Source organism: Balaenoptera acutorostrata, chromosome 17 (assembly GCF_949987535.1).
Source record: "Balaenoptera acutorostrata chromosome 17, mBalAcu1.1, whole genome shotgun sequence".
Lineage (NCBI taxonomy): Eukaryota > Metazoa > Chordata > Mammalia > Artiodactyla > Balaenopteridae > Balaenoptera > Balaenoptera acutorostrata.
The window spans coordinates 69,929,415-69,947,001 of NC_080080.1; the positions used below are offsets into that span (position 1 = coordinate 69,929,415).

The 17,587-nt window shown below is 38.4% G+C and overlaps 2 protein-coding genes across 9 annotated transcripts in view; one reads left to right on the forward strand and one right to left on the reverse strand.

Moving 5' to 3' along the window:
* The window catches only part of ARFGEF1 (ADP ribosylation factor guanine nucleotide exchange factor 1), a 146,295-nt gene extending 144,534 nt beyond the window's left edge, over positions 1–1,761 (forward strand). The window contains exon 39 of the mRNA XM_057531941.1: positions 308–1,761. Within this exon, the coding sequence (XP_057387924.1) occupies positions 308–472 (165 nt within the window). The 3' untranslated portion in view covers positions 473–1,761. The remainder of the gene's footprint in view (positions 1–307) is intronic.
* A 400-nt stretch (positions 1,762–2,161) lies between these two features.
* CSPP1 (centrosome and spindle pole associated protein 1) overlaps positions 2,162–17,587 on the reverse strand; it is a 226,232-nt gene continuing 210,806 nt past the window's right edge. For all 8 annotated transcript variants that reach the window (XM_057531763.1, XM_057531766.1, XM_057531764.1 and 5 more), the window contains 4 exons: positions 15,218–15,281; positions 7,600–7,730; positions 5,617–5,755; positions 2,162–3,736 (listed from right to left, as the gene is read on the reverse strand). In XM_057531763.1, coding sequence (XP_057387746.1) covers positions 3,525–3,736; positions 5,617–5,755; positions 7,600–7,730; positions 15,218–15,281 — 546 coding nt within the window. In that variant the 3' untranslated portion in view covers positions 2,162–3,524. The remainder of the gene's footprint in view (positions 3,737–5,616; positions 5,756–7,599; positions 7,731–15,217; positions 15,282–17,587) is intronic.

Below are 17,587 nucleotides of genomic sequence, written 5' to 3' on the forward strand. Positions count from 1 at the left end.
TCTTTTGCTTATTACCCAGGGAAAACAATGATAAATACTAAACGTTTGTCGTAAGTTTGTCAAGGAAATGTAATGGAAAATGTTTTTCAAAATAAGGATAGATAACCAAGTGAATAATGTATGTATTAAGTTTTGAACACTTCTCAGTCTTTCAATTGCATGATCTATAATCACTGCTTTATGTAGACGCGTCTCCGGTCTTCACCCATCAGGGCATTGCCCCCAAGTGAGTTGCTTCTCAAGGCCCTTTGAGGTTCTGTGGTTTGCAGTGCAAGCACTACTAACAGAAAAATTCGTTTCCCCCCAGTTTAAAGCTCACGCATCATTCTACTACCCTCTCTTATGTGAAATTATGCAATTTGACTTGATTCCTGAACTTCGTGCTGTTCTTAGAAGATTTTTTCTGCGAATTGGAGTAGTTTTTCAGATATCACAACCACCTGAACAGGAACTTGGAATAAACAAGCAATGATGGGAAGTTAATATTCTTCTGTTGGCGTTTACATCCCTCCGTTCTTCAAAAGGACCCCGGAGCTGAGGTTTCCTACCTGCAAAATGGTTTCTCTGAATTGCAGTGTCTAAGGGTTACTGGTAAAGAAGCTTAGAACTTCAGCTCGAACCTGCAGTGCTCCAGTCCCTTTTGTAACCTGATGGATTGTTTGTTGTGTTGGGTTCACGAGCTTTTTTTCCCACAGTGTCAGCTTATATGCTCACATGTCCTTCCCTGTCCTCGGTGGCAGGGAGAGCCCCACGTATTTCTGGCAGGTGTGGAAGTGAAACTTACCCAAAGAACTCTAGATGTAAAGATTTGAACTTCTGCAAGAAGTACAACTCAGGAGAGCTGTATTTTGAAGGATAAAATGTTTATAATTGGGGGTTGGGGGGAGAAGAAGAAATTATTGTTCATGGTAAAAGATATTTAGCAACTATGGTATTCTTATTCTGAAGATTTTTGCACACTCAGGCTATCTGAGATACTGGTAATCATCCTTCTGTGAAAAATTGTACAGAGATGCAGGTCTGTAATATAAAAATCTTAAACATTATATAGTTCTTCCTGCACTGTTTTATTTTATTTCTTTATTTTCTTATTCATTTGCTAAGTACCTATAATATTTTGTCAAATGCACTAAACATTTGGGTTGAGCTTTTTGTCTTTTTTATTTTGTGGGGATTTTGGTTTTGCCCTTTTTAGGGGGTGATTACTTTGAGGGTTTAACAAGCCCAGAAGCTGTTGTGGCTGACACTTGTAATGATCAACAACAAAGAAGGTAGAAAATATCCCTGCTGACATAACCACCTGTAATACACTTCTCTTCAGGCTTTTAAAGATGAGCCATTAAAATAGAATGATCCTTCATGGACCGAAACTTGAATCACTGCAAAATGACTCTCGGTTGCTGTCACTTCCTTTTTTTTTCTTTTGGGTGGTGGGGCTTGATTTAGATTTTACTCTATGTACAGAATTTAATGTTGAATATATTAAAATAACAAATCTGGCATGGTTTGGGGAGGTTAGATTTACTGGAAATGTATTCATACTGTGAATTGTGCTCTGATGGTTAAACAAAACAACAAGATTGTCAAGCATTCCGTATTAACAGTGGATGTAGAAAATTTTTTCAGATGGATAAAATGTATATGGTACAGATGTAAAGTTTTCTATGTAAAAAAATTCTGTACAACTTTCTGTACAATATTGATTCTCATCTGGCATATTCTAATCAGGTTATAGGTCAATAAAGTTTTTGGATTATTTCATCAGTGCAATCAAAACCTGTGTAATCCACAGCCCCATGTTTCATTGACTTTTTTTTTTTTTTTTTAAATTAAAAGCCATGCAACTAGGGAAAGGATATTCTCATTCACAGCTACATGTAAATTCAGTGTTCTTTAGTTCTGATAGTTTCTTTCCAGCTTCTGTCATTAGAGCCTCCCCCATATCCTGCTTTCTCAACTATACGCTATTCATAATTTAATATTTTGTGTATTTATTAACCCAGAATAAGGCTGCACTATTTGAATCCTGAGAGAAGGAGCTAAAGTTGAAGTTAACTTTGGAGCGGTTTACAGGGCTGCCATCGTGTGTCCTCGGGGTCCAAGTTGAGTGGTACGACAGCATGAAAAGGAAAATAGAACATGCCAAGACTATTTATTTTGACTATTTATTTATTTATTTGTGTTAAAAAACAGAAGTGTTCAGTCTTTGCTGTAGCATCTGTTAGATCATGAGTAGTCAGTCACTGTGAACAGAGCATTTATAAGTGCACTACATTTATTATCCCCAAGACACAGCCCTGCTCAAGCCCAGCTGGATGCTAGAGCCAGAAGCCACCAGGACCTTCTGGCCTCTCTGAGGGTAAGTAAGTGTTTCAAATGACCTGGCGATTTGTTACTTTATGGTATCATATCAGGACTCTTCTCTTGCAGAGACAGAGGCTTTCATATTACTTTCAGATGAAGATATGAATCGATTACAAACATTAGCATGTAATTTACATGCAGCTGAAATTCAAAATATCAGAAGTTTCACACTTGAGGTAGACCTATCTGATCTTGTGTCCCATTAATTACATCAGTGGAAACGTGCAGTCAGTGCCTGGGGGTGTTCTTAGTTGTCATGGTGCTAGACTCTAAGAGTTATTTCCAAGAATTTGAATTAGTCATCTTTCTTTACTTTTTTAAAGGCACCTCTTAGGGAGGGAGTGATTAGAAAAACTAACTCACCCAAGGGTCCACAGTGGTGCAGCAAGGATTCCAAAACTCATCCTTTACCCCTGGGTGTTCCTGCCTCTCTTCAACTTCTAGAACACCTTGTCTAGAAACCTCAATTCCAGTTAAAATGAGAAATTGACATTTGTAATAAAAATAATTTATTTTTAATCAAGAAGTAGTTAAATGATATAAATAGCAAACGTAATGCCTTCATTGGCACAAAAATAGAGGCAGAAAGATGATGTGACACTTAAGTGCATGGCTCACGGGAATATAATCATTAACAACTCCCATCATTTATACTGAATCAGTAGTTAATAACTGACATGGAAATAAAGCACATTTGAGTCCCTCATTACATAGCAACAGCTATAACCAGTATATTTACTAAATGAAAAATTATTCTGAATAGTGATAACAATAGCAAATGTACGTATGACAAAGTATTCTGGTTTTACAGTACTGTTAAGACACTTGTGTTTTATTCACCTTATCTTACTGACAAGCAGAATTTTAAATAATGCACATACGGTAGTTGATTCCAAGAGCTCATTACCACCCTAATTTATGGCAAAATTTGTGCAAAAGTAATTCTATACAATTCTACATTATATAAATTAATAATCATGTCCTTTTATTTATCTACATACTATACATCATATACATCATCATGGAAAAAATACACCTTATATACAGGTGGAACGTAAGTAACTGCCAAGTATGGGCCAAAAGTAGCACATATCATTAAGGTTCAGATTTCACATTCCTTTCACCTGAAAAGGCACTGCTGGGCCCAGTACAGGTGTATTTTAACCATGTGCAGTAGACAGGCCCTGCCAAGTGGAAGCGCCTGGTTTTACAGGAACCTGCTGCTGCTCCTGCCTCAGCTGCTCCGCCATGAATCGTTTCAGCGTTTCTGAGGTGCCCGGGCGGAGCCAGGGCTCAGTTGCTACAGAGTTCGATCCATCGTCACCCATGTGCTTCATGATGTCATCAGGGTCAACCAGTGAACTCTCATCATCTAATGGAGGCAAGAGAGACATGACTCAGGTAACACGGGCGGCAGGCAGGTCACGTGAACAGAGGTCTCCTGTAGTCTAACCCCTTAGAGCTCTGTGCTTCTCCACAGTACTGTGTTCTAAACTGTCCTGCTTTGTTCAGACCTCCTCCTTTTAGAGGTAGGAAAGCAAACCCAGGAACAGAAACAAAAAAAATCAACTGACCAAGGTGACTCCACGGTACTGGTACCAGCACCCCAAGGGATTCAAGGATAGCAAAGGAGACGGCACCAAATGTTGCTGTAGAAGTGTCAGCAGGCTTACTCTGGGTCACCTGAGGGATGCCATGCAAAACTTTGTTTTTAATTTAGCAAGGTTTTGGAAATATTCCTAGCCTATTGAATATAAACACTGCTTTGAGGAAATAAGGTCATTTTAGGAAAGCATTAGACAGGGGATGAAATTACTTCCATTCTTATACCTTATCTAAGAGGTTGTGTTTACTCCATTAAGAGATATAGCTCTTACGTTGCATTCTTTTAACTGGTTATATTCAACTTCTATATCTGTATTTTACTTATTAGATAATAATAATAGGAAAATCTGTCTTCCTACCCTGTGATGTCAATTTCTTTTTTTGTTTTTTTTTTTTTAAATTACATCTCCTGGTCTGTGAAGGATTACCTCAGCAAAGGGACATGTGCACTCAATGTAATGAGTAATCAATCCACATCGTACCAAAAAGCTCCTGTTTGAAAGGACAATGTTAAAAAAAAAAAAGTTTAGAAGTTGAAAGCCTTCTGAAAAAGAGGAGAGTCTTCAAATGGTCTATTTTCTCTCAATTTAAGTATATATCCCTGTTAAATACTAATTCAACTTATTGGTTCTAAAAGAAATTGAGGAATAGGTAATTCTTAGTACAGATTAAAATGCCTTTTAGCCAAAAAGAAAGCATTCCTTTCCCACTGTCCACAGTTTTCCAGGTATGATATGAAAAATACTGCTCTATCAGTTTACCACGTTTGCTGGTATTTGGTATGAAATTACCACCATCAGAATGCATGACATCTTACTCCTAGAGACTGAGTATAGTTTTAAATTAACAAATATTAAAGATTGGATCTAAAAAAAATCTTAAGAAAACTGCTATTAGAAAATTATTGTAATGTAGCTTAACACAATAAAGAGAATTGTCCAAGTAGACCACTCTGCTATTTGCTAAAGCTAATTAAGGCTTATTACTATAATATTGTCCCATTATCCTAATGACTAACAGCATCTCCATAAGGAAGGTGGCCTAGGGCTGGCAGAGGAGCTCGTTAGTTGCCTGAGGAAGCATCCTGCCTGCCTGTGCTCAGTGATAAGCTTTAACCTGCTGTTCACCGAAGCAGTGAGAGACGGCAACGCCCAGCATGATGAGGAGACTATACTTTGACAAAGCAAAAAATACCTATTTTCTGTTTACATCTATGTACAGAAGGCCAAGTAAAAAGGTAAAAAAGTTTTCTTTGTAGTACTACAGATGTATAATAGATGTGTTACATAAAGAACTCAAGGTTTTAAAGTCGACTTCTGATAATCTCTCACTTCAGTAGGGAAACGAGATGCCAATACTAATCAACATTTTCCCTGCTGAAAGCAAAGCCTGGATATATTTAATACACAAAAACTTATCTGTTTAGAAGCCACTCGAAAAAGGGTACACCCTCTGGTAGAAAGAATCTGATGCAAAATTAATCCTTCGTCCTGGTTTTGCTGAATAGCTACTGTGTTCTAGGCCCTACAACTCAAAGGCTTTCAAAACTCATTTCCTCTGTCCCTCAACCATTAGTGAAAACTTACATGAAGCAGGTTTAAGAGTTCTCGCACAATCTGCTGTTGGCTATTAAACTTGGCCATTTACCTGTATTAACAGGTTTATTCTGAAGTTCATTCAGTTTCCGCATTCGTTCCTCGTTTCTCATTCTAAGCTGATCTATATTTACACTGGATACAGATTTTAAAGAGAGACCATCTGGTGGTACGTTAGGATGACTGTTATCCTGTAATTAAGAAAAGAGAACTTAAGAAACGATCATTAATGCAAAATATGTTCAGAATAAACCAGTGAGTCAAAACATGTTCTTGCCCTTGATAAATGTATAGTGTGATGAACAAAATAAAACAAATGAAAATCTGTAGCATTTATATTCTAACTCCTGATGTTTATCCATGCAGGCTTAGATGAAGGTATAGCATTTGTGATAACGTATAAATGCTGCCAGACTGGATAAAGGTGGGGAATTATAAAACACAAAAGGAAAAAAACTGAAACGTAGGGACTAAGAATCAGTCCAGCTATAAAATCAAGACGGGAGGCTTCCCTGGTGGCGCAGTGGTTGAGAATCCGCCTGCCAATGCAGGGGACACGGGTTCGAGCCTTGGTCCGGGAAGATCCCACATGCTGCAGAGCAACTAAGCCCGTGCGCCACAACTACTGAGCCTGCGTTCCAGAACCTGTGAGCCACAGCTACTGAAGCCTGTGCACCTAGAGCCCGTGCTCCACAACAAGAGAAGCCACCGCAATGAGAAGCCCATGCACCGCAACGAAGAGTAGCCCCCGCTCACTGCAACTAGAGAAAGCCCATGTGCAGCAACAAAGATCCAACGCAGCCAAAAATAAATTTTTTAAAAAAAATCAAGACAGGGTAGTACTGGCATAAGGATAGACACAGACAAATGGAACAGAAGTAAGAGTCCAGAAATAAGCCCTTATACTTACGGGCAGAAAAGCCAATAAAATTCACTAGGGGAAAGAAGAGTCTTTTCAACAAATGGTACCAGAATAACAATATCCACATGTAAATAATGAACTTGGATCCCTATACCTCACGCCGTTTGCAAAAATTAGCTCAAAGTGGATTCACTGATGTAACTTTAAGAGCAAAAACTATAAAGCTCTTAGAAGGAAACACAGAAGTAACTTTCATGATCTTGGGTTAGGCACTGGTTTCTTAGGTATGAAAAAAGCACAAAAAGCACAAAAGCACAAGCAAAAAAAAAGATTGATAAGCTGTACCTCTGTCAAGATTAGAAGCTTCTGTGTTTTGATGGACACCATCAAGAAAATATCTGCAAGTCATATATCTAATATAGGACTTGTATCCAGAATCTATAAAGAACTTAGGACTCAACAATAAAAAGACAACCTGATTTGAAAATGGGCAAAGGATTTGAATAGACCTGTCTCCAAAGAAGATCGACAAATGGCTAAGACGCACAAGAAAGGATGTTCAACATCATTAATCAGGAAAATACAAATCAAACCCACAATGAAATATCACTTTACACTCACTAACAAATGTTGGCCAGACTGTAGAGAAACTGGAACCTTCATAGACTGTTGGTGGGAATGTAAAATGGTGCAGCCACTTTGGAAAACAGTCTGGCAGTTCCTCAAAATGTTAAATGTAGTTAGTATGTAACCCAACAATTCTACTCTTAGGTATGTGTGTGTACACATACACACAAGCAAAAGAAATGAAAACATTATAAAATTTGTATGCAAATGTTAAAAGCAGCAGTATTCATAACAGAAAAAGTGTGAACAGCCCAAATGTCCATCAGTTGTTGAATGGATAAACAATAGTGGAATATCCATACAATGAAATATTATTCAGCAATAAAAGGAATAAGTTACATATATGCTATAACTCAGATGACCTTTTGAGTCCAATAACCTGCTCACGGTCATCCAGTATTCGGTGGTAAAGCCTAGGTTCAGACCAATGTACACCTTATTCCAGAGCAAGTTCTCTCTTTATTGGACTACACCAATTTAGCATGGGTGAGAACCCAGACCTCTCATTCCTTAACTGGAAAAAAGAAAAGGACATATCATACATACAAAGTCGAGTCCTTTCAGTTTGTTCCTCCTGCGCTCCCTCGCAGAGGGCAGCTGTGATGGCAGAGGGAGGGCGTCATCCTCGATGGCAGGGTATGTCTCGCCGATGGCAGGATATGTCTCGCCGTATGCACCTAGAGGCCACACGGGGAGAAGCCTTAAACATCGACCATTTCACATCTTTTTATTCAAAGCTAAACCAAGACTGTCTTTTAATAGCTTTATTAAGATGTTATTTACATATAGTAAAATTCACCCACTATAAATGTACATAGTTCAGTGATTTTTATAGAATTGCACAATCACTACAAAGTTTTACAACATTTCTATCAGCTCAAAAAGTTCCCCTGTGCTCACTGGCAAAATCACTCCCTACTCCCACCTGCCAACCCCATGTGAACACTGATCTGCCTTCAGTCTGGAGATTTACCATTCCTGAGATTCCATATAAATGGAATTATACAATGTAATATTTTGTGTCTGTCACTTAGCATAATGTGTTTGAGGTTCATCTATGTTGTACCGTGTATCAGTACAGTTGACCCTTGAACAACATGGTGATTAGGGACACCGACCCCCTGTGCAGTTGAAAATCCACATACTGCTATCTGCCTCAAAAACAAAGGAAATGATAAATGACTCACCCCAAGGGCAGGAAGCTGAAACAGTGTGGACTGAATCAGGACTCAAACCCTACTTCTAAAGATTCCAAATACTGTGATCTCTAATCAAACACAGACTTCCCCCACACTTAATTTAAAGGTCTGTGAAATGGAAATACAGGTATTATATTTATTGAAAAAACTCTATTCAGTGGACCTATTTCAAACCCATGTTGTTAAGGGTCAACTGTAGTTCTTTTTTGTTTTTTGTTGTTGTTGTTTTTACTGCTGAGTAATACTATGCCATATGGATATATCTCATTTTGCCTATGCACTCACCAGTTGATGGACATTTGAACTGTTTTTCATTGAAGATTATTAATAATGTTACTATGAATGTTCATGTACATGTCTTTTTGTGGCCATATGTTTTCATTCCTTTGGGGTATATTCCTAGGAGTGAAATTGCTGGGTATTACGGTAACTATGTTTAGCATTTGGAGGAGGTAGAACCATTTCACATTGTAAGAAGGTTCTAGTGTGCCCACATCCTCACCAACACTTGGAATTGTCATTATTTTGGGTCACAGCCATTCTAAGGGGGCCAACAGCCTATTTGACCATGGAGATGAATACATTACTTAAAACATTTAGAATTTTTTCCCCAACTTTATTTTGAAAAAATTAAAACTTAAGGAAAAATTATAATACAATGAATACCTAAAGTCACCATTTCTTACTTTGCCACAATTAGTTTATAACTAGAAACAGCGGCGGGGAGGGGGCGGTGTTTGCTTTTTGCAGAACCAGTAAGCTGCAGGCATCATGACACTCAGTCCAAAATGCTTCATCAGGCGCCATCTAAGAACAAGGGCTGTCTCTCCCACAGCCACAGTCTGATTACCACATTCAGGAAATGGAACATTGATAAAATACTATCATTTAATATACAACTGATATTCAAATTTCTGAAAGTTAAAGTGTATAGCTTTTTTTTTTAAGCAGCAATAACTATATTCTATTGAATGAGATACGGGGTTTTCTAAAACTCCAAAAATATAAGTTTTCTGACTTCTTTATTATACCCCACCACTAATTCACTTGCTTTTTTTGAAACGGTTTAAGTTTTTACGGTCAGTAAAACTGAGTGGAAAGCACAGAGAATGCCTGTATGCCCCCTGCCACCACATACTCGTAGCCTACCCATCCATCAGCAGCCCCGCAGACCTACACTGACACATCACCATCGCCTAAGTCCATAGCTTACATTAGGGTTCATTCTTGGGGTTGTACGTTCTATGGGTTTTAACAGATCCACCGTTACCGTATCATATAGAATAGCTTCACTGCCCTAAAAATCCTCTGCTCCACCCATTCATTCCTCCCTCTGCTGTAACCTCTGGCCACCACTGATTGGATTTTTTTTTTTTTTACTGCCTCCATAGTTTGACCTTTTCCAGAAAATCATGTAGTTAGAATCATATAGTATGTAGCCTATTCAGATTGGCTTCTTTCACTTATAAACATTCAAGTTTCCTCCATGTCTTTTCATGGCTTTGTAGCGCATTTCTTTTTAGCACTGAATAATATTGCATTGTTTGGGTCTACCACTGTATTATTATATATATATTTATATATATATCCATTCATCTTAGAGACAACTCAGTTGCTTCCAGGTCTTAGCAAAGATGGATAAAACTGCTATAAACATCTGTGTGCAGGTTTTTGTGTGAACATAAGTCTCAACTCGTTTGGGTAAATACCAAGGAGTGTGAATGCTGGATCATATCGTTAAGAGTATGTTTACTTTTGTAAGAAACCACGAAACTGTCTTCCAAAGTGATGGTACTATTTTCCATTCCCACCAGCAATGAGTGAGAGTTCCTATTGCTCCACATATTGCCAGCATTTGGTGGTGTCCATGTTCTGGATTTTGCAATCCAGAACTTTCATGATAAATATTTTAAATATTTATTTATTTGGCTGCGTCAGGTCTTAGCTGCGGCACGCAGGATCTTTCATTGGGGCACACAGGCTCAGCAGTTGTGGTGCACGGGCTCTCTAGTTGTGGCGCACAGGCTCCAGAGCGCACAAGCTTAGTTACCCTGGGGCATGTGGGATCTTAGTTCCCCCACCAGGGCTCAAACCCATGTCCCCTGCACTGAAAGGCGGATTCTTAACCACTGGACCATCAAGGAAGTCCCATGGCCCTTCTAATAGGTATGTAGTGGTATCTTGTTGTGTTAATTTGAATTTCCCTGATGGCACATGATTTGCATTTCCCTAATGACAAATGATGTGGAGCTCCTTTTCATATGCTTATTTGCCATCTGTCTGTCTTTGGTGAAGTGTCTGGATCTTTTGCCCATCTTTTAATTGGGTTGCTTCTTGTTGAGTTTTAAGAGTTCTCTGTGTACCTTGGATAAGAGTCCTTTGTCAGATGTGTCTTCTGCAAATATTTTCTCCCAGTCTATGGCTTGTCTTATTCTCTTGATATCGTCATTCGCAGAGCATTGAAGTTTAATTTTAATGAAGTCCAGTTTATCTATTATTTCTCTCATAGATTGTGCTCTGGTGTTGTATCTAAAAAGCCATTGCCATGCCCAAGTTCTAGGTTTTCTCCTATGTTATCTTCTAGGAGTTTTATAGTTTTTGCATTTTACATTTAGGTCTATGGTCCTTTTTTTTTTTTAATCTTTATTGGAGTATGGTTGCTTTACAATGTTGTGTTAGTTTCAGGTGTACAGCAAAGTGAATCAGTTATATATATACATATATCCACTCTTTTTTTTCTTTAGATTCTTTTCCCATATAGGTCATTACAGAGTTCCCTGTGCTGTACAGCGGGTTCTTATTAGTTATCTATTTTATATATAATAGTGTGTATATGTCAATCCCAATCTCCCAATTTATCCCTCCCCCTGCCCCACTTATCCCCTGGTAAAAGTTTGTTTTCTACATCTGTGACTACTTCTGTTTTGTAAGTAAGTTCATTTGTACCCCCTTTTTTTTTTTTTTTTTAAGATTCCACATATAAGCGATATCATATGATATTTGTCTTTCTCTGTCTGACTTCACTCAATATGATGATCTTTAGGTCCATCCATGTTGCTGCAAATGGCATTATTTTGTTCTTTTTTATGGCTGAGTGATACTCCATTGTATGTGTATATATACCACATCTTCATCCGTTCCTCTGCTGATGGACATTTAGGTTGCTTCCATGTCCTGACTATTGTAAATACTGCTGCAATGAACATTGGGGTGCATGTATCTTTTTGAATTATGGTTTTCTCCAGGTATATGCCCAGGAGTGGGATTGCTGAGTCATATGGTAGTTCTATTTTTAGTTTTTTAAGGAACCTCCATACTCTTCTCCATAGTGGCTATACCAATTTACATTCCTACCAACAGTGTAGGAGGGTTCCCTTTTCTTCACACCCTTTCCACCATTCATTGTAGATTTTTTGATGACGGCCATTCTGACTGGTGTGAGGTGATACCTCATTGTAGTTTTGATTTGCATTTCTCTAATCATTAGTGATGTTGAGCATCTTTTCATGTGCTTTTTAGCCATCTGTATGTCTTCTTTGGAGAAATGTCTATTTAGATTTTCCACCCATTTTTGATTGGGTTGTTTTTTGGATACTGAACTGCATGAGCTGTTTGTATGTTCTGGAGATTAATCCCTTGTCGGTTGCTTCGTTTGCAAATATTTTCTCCCATTCTGTGGGTTGTCTTTTTGCTTTGTTTATGGTTTCCTTTGCTGTGCAAAGGCTTTTAAGCTTCAATCCCATTTGTTTATGTTTTTTATTTTCATTACTCTAGGAGGTGGATCAAAGAAGGTCTTGCTGTGATTTATGTCAAAGAGTGTTCTTCCTATGTTTTCCTCTAAGAGTTTTACAGTGTCCAGTCTTACATTTAGGTCTTTAATCCATTCTGAGTTTATTTTTGTGTATGGTGTTAGGGAGTGTTCTAATTTCATTCTTTTACATGTAGCTGTCCAGTTTTCCCACCACCACTTATTGAAGAGACTGTCTTTTCTCTATCGCATGTTCTTGCCTCCTTTGTCATAGATTAGGTGACCATATGTGCGTGGGTTTATCTCTGGGCTTTCTATCTTGTTCCATTGACCTATATTTCTGTTTTTGTGCCAGTACCTTATTGTCTTGATTACTGTAGCTTTGTAGTATAGTCTGAAGTCAGGGAGCCTGATTCCTTTAGGTCTGTGGTCCATTTTGAGTTGATTTTTGTTAAGGGTGTAACGTCTGTGTCTAGATTCACTTTTTTGCATGTAGATGTCCAATCTTTTCTCCACTGTACTGCCTTTGTTCTTTTGTCAAAGAACAGTTAACTATACTTGTTTGGGTCTATTTCTAGGGTCTCTATTCTGTTCCACTGATCTATTTGTCTGTTCTTTTGCCAATACCACACTGTCTTGATTACTGTAACTTTACAGAAAGTCTTGAAGTCAGGTACTGTCAGTTCTCTGACTGTTCTTTCTTCTTCAGTATTCTGTTGGATATTCTGGGTATTTTGCCTCTCCATATAAACTTCAGAATCAGTTCGTTGATACCCACAAAATAACTTGCTGGGATTTTTATTGGGATTGCACTGAATCTATAGACAAGTTGGGAAGAACTGACCTCTGGACAATACTGAGTCTCCCAATCCATGAACAATGGAATATTTCCCCATTTATTTAGTTATTTTATTTCTTTGATGAGAGTTCCATAGTTGTCCTAATATAGATCTTGTACATGTTTTGTAAGATTTTCATCTAAATATTTCTTTTGGGGGGGTGCTAATGTAAATGATATTGTATTTAAATTTCAAATTCTACTTGTTCATTGCTGGTATATAGGAAAATGACTGACTTTTGTGTATTAACCTGGTATTCTGCAAGCTTGCTATAACTGCTTATTAATATTGGGGGGGGGTTTGGTGGTGGGGGATTGATTCTTTCACATTTCCTACAATCATGTCATCTGTGCACAAAGGCAGTATTATTTATCCTTTCCCAATCTGTGTACCTTTTATTTCCTTTTCTTGCCTTACTGAATTAGCTAGGACTTCCATAATGATGTTGAGGAGTGGTAAGAGGGGACACCTTCGTCTTGTTTGTTATCTTAGCAGGAAAGTTGCTAGTTTCTCATCACTAAATGCTAGCTGTAGGTTTTTTGTAGATGTTCTCTAGGGAGTTGAGGAAGTCCCCCTCTAAGTTTGCTGACAATTATCATGAATAAGGTGTTGGATTTTGTTGAATGCTTCTGCATCTATTGATAATGATGATAATGAAGATTTTTTTCTTTAGCCTGTTAAAGCAATGAATTATATTTGAATGAATTATACTGAATGTAACCCAGTTTTGCATAACTGGTATAAATCCTACTTAGTCGTGGTATATAATTCTCTTTATACATTGTTGGATTCAATTTGCTACTGATCTACAGTTTTCTTTTCTTATGATGTCTTTGTCTGGTTTTGGTATTAGAGTAATGCTGGCCACATAGAATGAGTTAGGAGTATTCCATCTATTTCTATCTTCTAGAAGAGGCTGTAGAGAATTGGTATAAGTCTTCAATAAATGTTTGGTAGAATTCACCACTGAACCCATCTGGGCCTGGTGTTTTCTGTTTTGGAAGGTTGTTAATTATTGATTCAATTTCTTTTTTTATTGTTATTACAGTCAATTTGGGGTTTTTTCCTAGCTTTATTGAGATATAACTGACATACTGTGTGAGTTTAAGGAGCACAATGTGAGGATTGTGAAATGTTTACCACAATAAGGCTAGTTTACACATCCTTCACCTCACATGATTACCATTGTGTTGTTATTATTGTTGTTACGGTAAGAGCATTAAAGTTCTATTCTCATAATAACTTTCAAGTATAAAATACAGTATTATTAACTATAGTCGCCATGCTGTCCATTATATCCCCAGATATTCAACTTATAAATGAAAGTTTGTACCCTTTGACCAACATTTCTCCACTTCCCCCACCTCTCAATTTCTTTCAATTTCTTTAATAGATGTAGGCCTATTCAAATTGTATTTGGCACATTGTGACTTCTCAAAAAAAAAAAAAAAATTGACACTACCAGCCTTACCCACATTCATCAGAACAGTGGCAACAGTCATGACTAGGGGATACTTGTGGTGACCGTTAATCAAAAAGACAGACTGCATATCTTTGGTCTAGTATAAGGTCTATGTAATGAAATATTCTGAGACACTGTCTTGAGTGCCCCAGACTGTCTTCATTATTAGCAGGAACTGGTCACATTTCCCTGATGTCTAATGAGCCATCTTCCCATCCCTATTTCCTACTGATTTCTCTATCTTTACTCACTCTCCACAGTATGACTTCCTTGCAAAAGAAAAACTCATTAAAAAAGAAAAAACAGAAAGAAATATAGGCTAGTTTGGAACGCTGATCACTTGAAAATATAAAGTAATTGACATGAAATAAAACTAACATGTAGAAGGGAGAATTCCCTGATGGACCTAGGATAGCAGAAATGCTTATGATCAGAGCACACAATTATAAGTGTCTATTACAGTACACGTACCTTCACATATCTTCTCAAGACTAAGTTATATTCTTATGGCTTGTTAAAATATTTACTAAGATAACTGTGGATTAACATGCACTTGTAAGCAGTAAGGGAGACCCCTTGTACAGTTTGCCTCGTTCCCCACAACGGTAACATTCTGTACAACAGGAGCAACAGCCTCACACCCAAGATACTGATAAACTCCTCTGATCTTATTCAAATTTCCCCAGTTTTACTTGTACTCATTTGTGTGTTTGTGTGTGTATTAAGTATCTGATTTTGAAAATTTTGTTAAGTTATATTTGATGACTATTAGTAATACAAAATATTCCCTTTTTTTACCATCTTGCACAACAAAGAGTAAAGTACTGATTTTTTAAGTATGGAGAAAAACACTTAAAATAAGTATAAATAATGCTTAATATTTAAAGAAATAGGTTGGTAAAATAAATATACTCACCAATAAAAGCACTATCAGATTCCAGTAATGAATTTTTCAAGAAATCATTAGTGTCATCTCTGGGCTAAAAGAAACATCATATATTAATGACTATTTTTATTAGTCCTGTGTGGAAAAACAGCAAATTTGTACTAAGGCACAAGTCTCCACACTCTCCCCAAAATTAGCAAAAGAGGATAGGGAGAGGTAGAACTGGCTGCTTCCCTCCTCCACCACATTCCAACACCCAGAAAATACAGGAAGGACCTTTTATTAAGAGTTACATTATTGCTGATAAAAATATAATAGAGTATGAAGCAATGAACCCACTTTAACATTAAAAGTCTTTAAACCATGTCGAGATTCATTCATTCTCTCAATAAATCTGTTTAGTGCACTTACTATTACCTCTGTGCTAGGAACTGGAGATACAAAGATGAGCAAGAGTTTCTGTTCTGGAGTGGATCACAGTCCCATGGGGGAGAGGCATACCCTCAGATAATGACAGCCCCACGTGACAGCAGCTGTCACAAAGGCGTAGCACAGATAGAGAGGGACAAAGGAGTAGGGAAAAAATAATGCTAGGGCTGGGCTTGTAATGAGCTCTCAAATTAGAGGTAAGAAATTTACATGTAGAGAGTTTTACAATAATGTCACCTTACATGTTGGAAGGAACCTAAAGTCACCCAACGCCACCTCCCTGCACTTCCCTTCCAGATTTCTAGGATGTGCTAGAATACTCCAGTGAAGAGCTGTCCATTAATTTCTAAGGAAATGCATTCCACTGAGACATAGCATTGGTTATCGGAAAGTTCTTTTCTTTCACTGAGTTCTTCCATGTACTGAATTCTTTTACATTTAACACCCACTGACTCTACTTCTGCTTTCTAGCATGACAGTAATGGTAATAATAGCATCTAACATTCACCAGCTCTTCTTAGCGCTGCACACACACTGCCCAGCTTCTCTCCTGCATCACAGTCCTTCACACACAGGGAAGAGTGATCAAAGCCCACCTCAGCCCTATCTTCTCCCTGACACTCTTCCCCAGTTTCACCTTGCGTTTTCCATATAATCCAGTTTCTAGGAAGGTGAACCCGACATTTTTTAGCTTTTTTTGTAACAGCCATGTTAAACTGTTGGCTTATGCTCAGTTTCTACTCAGCAAAATATGGTGTTATTAATCCAGGATTTTGATCAAAATCCCGGAAGTTAAATTTCAGTATCTTTTCACTGAGAAATATGGCTGCCACATACAGAGAAACCTACAGGGTATTCAGAAAAGGTGTCCATACATCTCAAGCAATGTGGTACAGGGACAGGGAGGGGCTCCGGAGTCCAGCCTGCACTCAGACATGGGCTTTTCTGCTCACTGGCTGTGTGGCCATGGCTAGCAGTTTCCTCTTATGTAAAATGGGGATAAGCATACCTTGTTGTGAACTTCAGAGCAAATAAATGTCAAGTACCTCGCGCAGGTACAGACTGTTGCTACTGCAACATCGTTATCACCATTATCACTTCAAAACCAAGCACCAACAGCTACCAACTGGTAACGCTGGGCAACTAACAGCCTAGCTGAGTCTTACTTTTATAATCTGAAAATGGGGATAATACTACCTGTATCATTAGTGTGGGGGAAGATTAAATTTATTTTCAACCTCAGTCTTTCCTCAAACTCTCTCTCTTATCCATCTACTCACCAGCTCCAACTATTTGTCTAGCAGGCATCTCAAACTTACCATGACTATAACTAAGTTCCTGACCTTCTCCCTCACCCTGAAACCCGTTTTTCCTGCTGCTTCATCTCTGTAAATAGCAACTCCAACCAAAGACCTTGAAGTCCACCTTTGACTCCTCTTGTACCCCACATCCAATATGTCAAAAATCCTATCTCCTTTCAAAATAAATCCAACCACTTCTGACTTCCACTGCTCCCACTCCAGGCTAAATCACCTTATCTCTTAATTAGATTATAGCAGTAGCCTCCTGTCCCCCGCAGTCTATTCTCAGGGAATGGCAGTCAGTTGTTAAAACATGAAACCAATCATGTCACTCCTCTGCTCAAAACTTTGGAAGCCTCTCACCACATTCACAGCATAAAAGGCAACACCCTAAGGCCCCCTGAGGCTCTGCTGCTCCTCGCTCTCTGCCTCATTTGCTCCCACCCACCCCTGCTCCTGGAGGTCCAGGCTCCCCGGTACTCCCGCTCTCCTAGCACACACGAGGCTTAGTCCTGCCCGGGGCCTCTGCCTGGGAGGTTCTTCCTCCAGATGTGTCCCCCGATATTTCACACGACACCTCCCTGATGTCCTTTTTCAAATGTTACCCACTCACAGTGAGGCCTTCCCTGCAGTGAACCCTTCCATCTCGTCCTCCCAGTGCCCCCTTCCC